Source organism: Gavialis gangeticus, unplaced genomic scaffold, assembly GCF_001723915.1.
Source record: "Gavialis gangeticus isolate Ggan-Ray unplaced genomic scaffold, GavGan_comp1, whole genome shotgun sequence".
Classification (NCBI taxonomy): Eukaryota; Metazoa; Chordata; order Crocodylia; family Gavialidae; genus Gavialis; species Gavialis gangeticus.
In genome coordinates, this window is record NW_017729031.1 from 79,337,063 (window position 1) to 79,338,747 (window position 1,685).

General features: G+C 43.8%; 1 protein-coding gene across 3 annotated transcripts in view; it reads left to right on the forward strand.

Moving 5' to 3' along the window:
• The window catches only part of LOC109301874 (MOB-like protein phocein), a 35,913-nt gene that overhangs the window by 18,560 nt on the left and 15,668 nt on the right, over positions 1–1,685 (forward strand). For 2 of the 3 annotated variants that reach the window (XM_019523149.1, XM_019523150.1), the window contains one exon: positions 1,060–1,122. In XM_019523149.1, the coding sequence (XP_019378694.1) occupies positions 1,060–1,122 (63 nt within the window). Of the gene's footprint in view, positions 1–1,059; positions 1,123–1,601; positions 1,678–1,685 lie in introns of all 3 variants that reach the window. The other variant, XM_019523146.1, reaches the window with a different exon arrangement.

Here is a 1,685-nt window from a genome sequence, read left to right on the forward strand (position 1 = left end):
AGGTCCCTTCTGACCCTAGAAACTATGAAACTAAGTTTGGCAGACACTTGGCTGGGATGGCTTTGAGAAGGTGGCTGGACTAGATGACCTCATGTGGTCTCTTCCAGCCATACTTTTCTGTGTTCCTAAACTGGGTAGCCAAAAAAGGATCATTTGGTGGACCATATCTGGCTCTCTGGTGGGAACCTGAGGAGGGAGGGCTGTGCCTTGTGTTGCTCTGCTGCAGCTGGGGTTGGGCCTGCCCACACAGCATGCAGACTCCTCTGCTTCCCTCCCCACCCCCCGCATCTGGCTTTCTGTTGGTGTTACAGGGCAGAGGGGCTCTGCTTAGGGCGGGCCTCTGACTTTCCAGATGTGGCCTGGCTCATTACAGTGGGCAGGTGGGAGGGGTGGCTATTTGACATGCTGCATTACACCCTGTCCCATGCAGTTCTGGTTGCTGGTGCCCATGGTGTCAGGACTGCACAGCACCAACAGCAAGCTAGGGTGTGGGGGAGGGCATGCATGCAGTGGGGAGGGGAGGAGTCTTTGTGGCCCCAGCTGCCACAGAGTGGAACAGTGCAGGGCACAGCCTTCCCTCCAGACTTTTGGCAGATCAATTAGCATCTTCCTGCTCCTCCTTCCCTGCCCTCAACAACTCACCAAAACTCATTAAGTGGCCTTCCAGACCAAATACTTGCCCACTTCTGTCTTAAGTCATCAATATAGTTCTCTGTAGAACTTGGACTTTCCTTTGGGGTCTTCAGTCCTTTTCTGATGCCTTTTAGTGTGTAGAATTGTGGAAGCAAACTAAATGTTTAGAGCCAAACAGTACAGGAAAGGATTACAGCAGTAGGTATGGAGGTAATTACAATGACAGTAGGTCAAGTCAGGCAAAGCATCAGCTTCCATTTCAAAACATTATGAAATAATTTTATATACATCCTTTATTGTAAGCTTCATCTTACAGATCTATGAAGGTCAACACTGATTCTGTTTAGTCCTTAGCTGCAACAGACATGTTTTTCTTCCCCCACGTTCCTTTTTAAATTGATTTAAACCTTGCTTTTATTTTCATAGGATTTTTACAACTGGCCTGATGAATCCTTTGAAGAAATGGACAGCACGCTTGCTGTTCAACAGGTATCTTTACTTCTAAGAAATATTTTCCATGTTTAATTCTCCAAGTGGTTGTGATTTTTTTTTTTTAAATATGGAAAAGGCCATAGGGCATGTTCTCTGCCTGCTCTCAGTTTAGCTTTACAAAATAACTGAAGGCTCTTCTACATGTACAGTTTCACCAATCAAACTTAAAGGCAAAGGCTTTATTTTTGTGCATAGTAAGTTTCATTCTCTTACTAGTTTTCATTCAGTGAAGATATTTTATTATTTACTCGCTGCATCTTGGGGCCATCCTCTTATACCTACCATAATTCTTCTTGTTCTTTTACTTTAGTCTGTCAGTTTAACTGTTTTTCTAGTTAGATGTATTGCTATTTGCGTTGCTCACATCCTCTGTGAATCTAAGAGGTCCGAAGAGCTAACAGTAAGGGGCCAGTTCTAAATATGGAGTCCTAGCATTTTTTGAAGGATATTAAGAAATTATTAATCTTTCTTCTCAGTATATCCAACAAAATATAAGAGCAGACTGTTCCAACATTGACAAAATTCTTGAACCTCCTGAAGGCCAGGATGAAGGTGTGTGG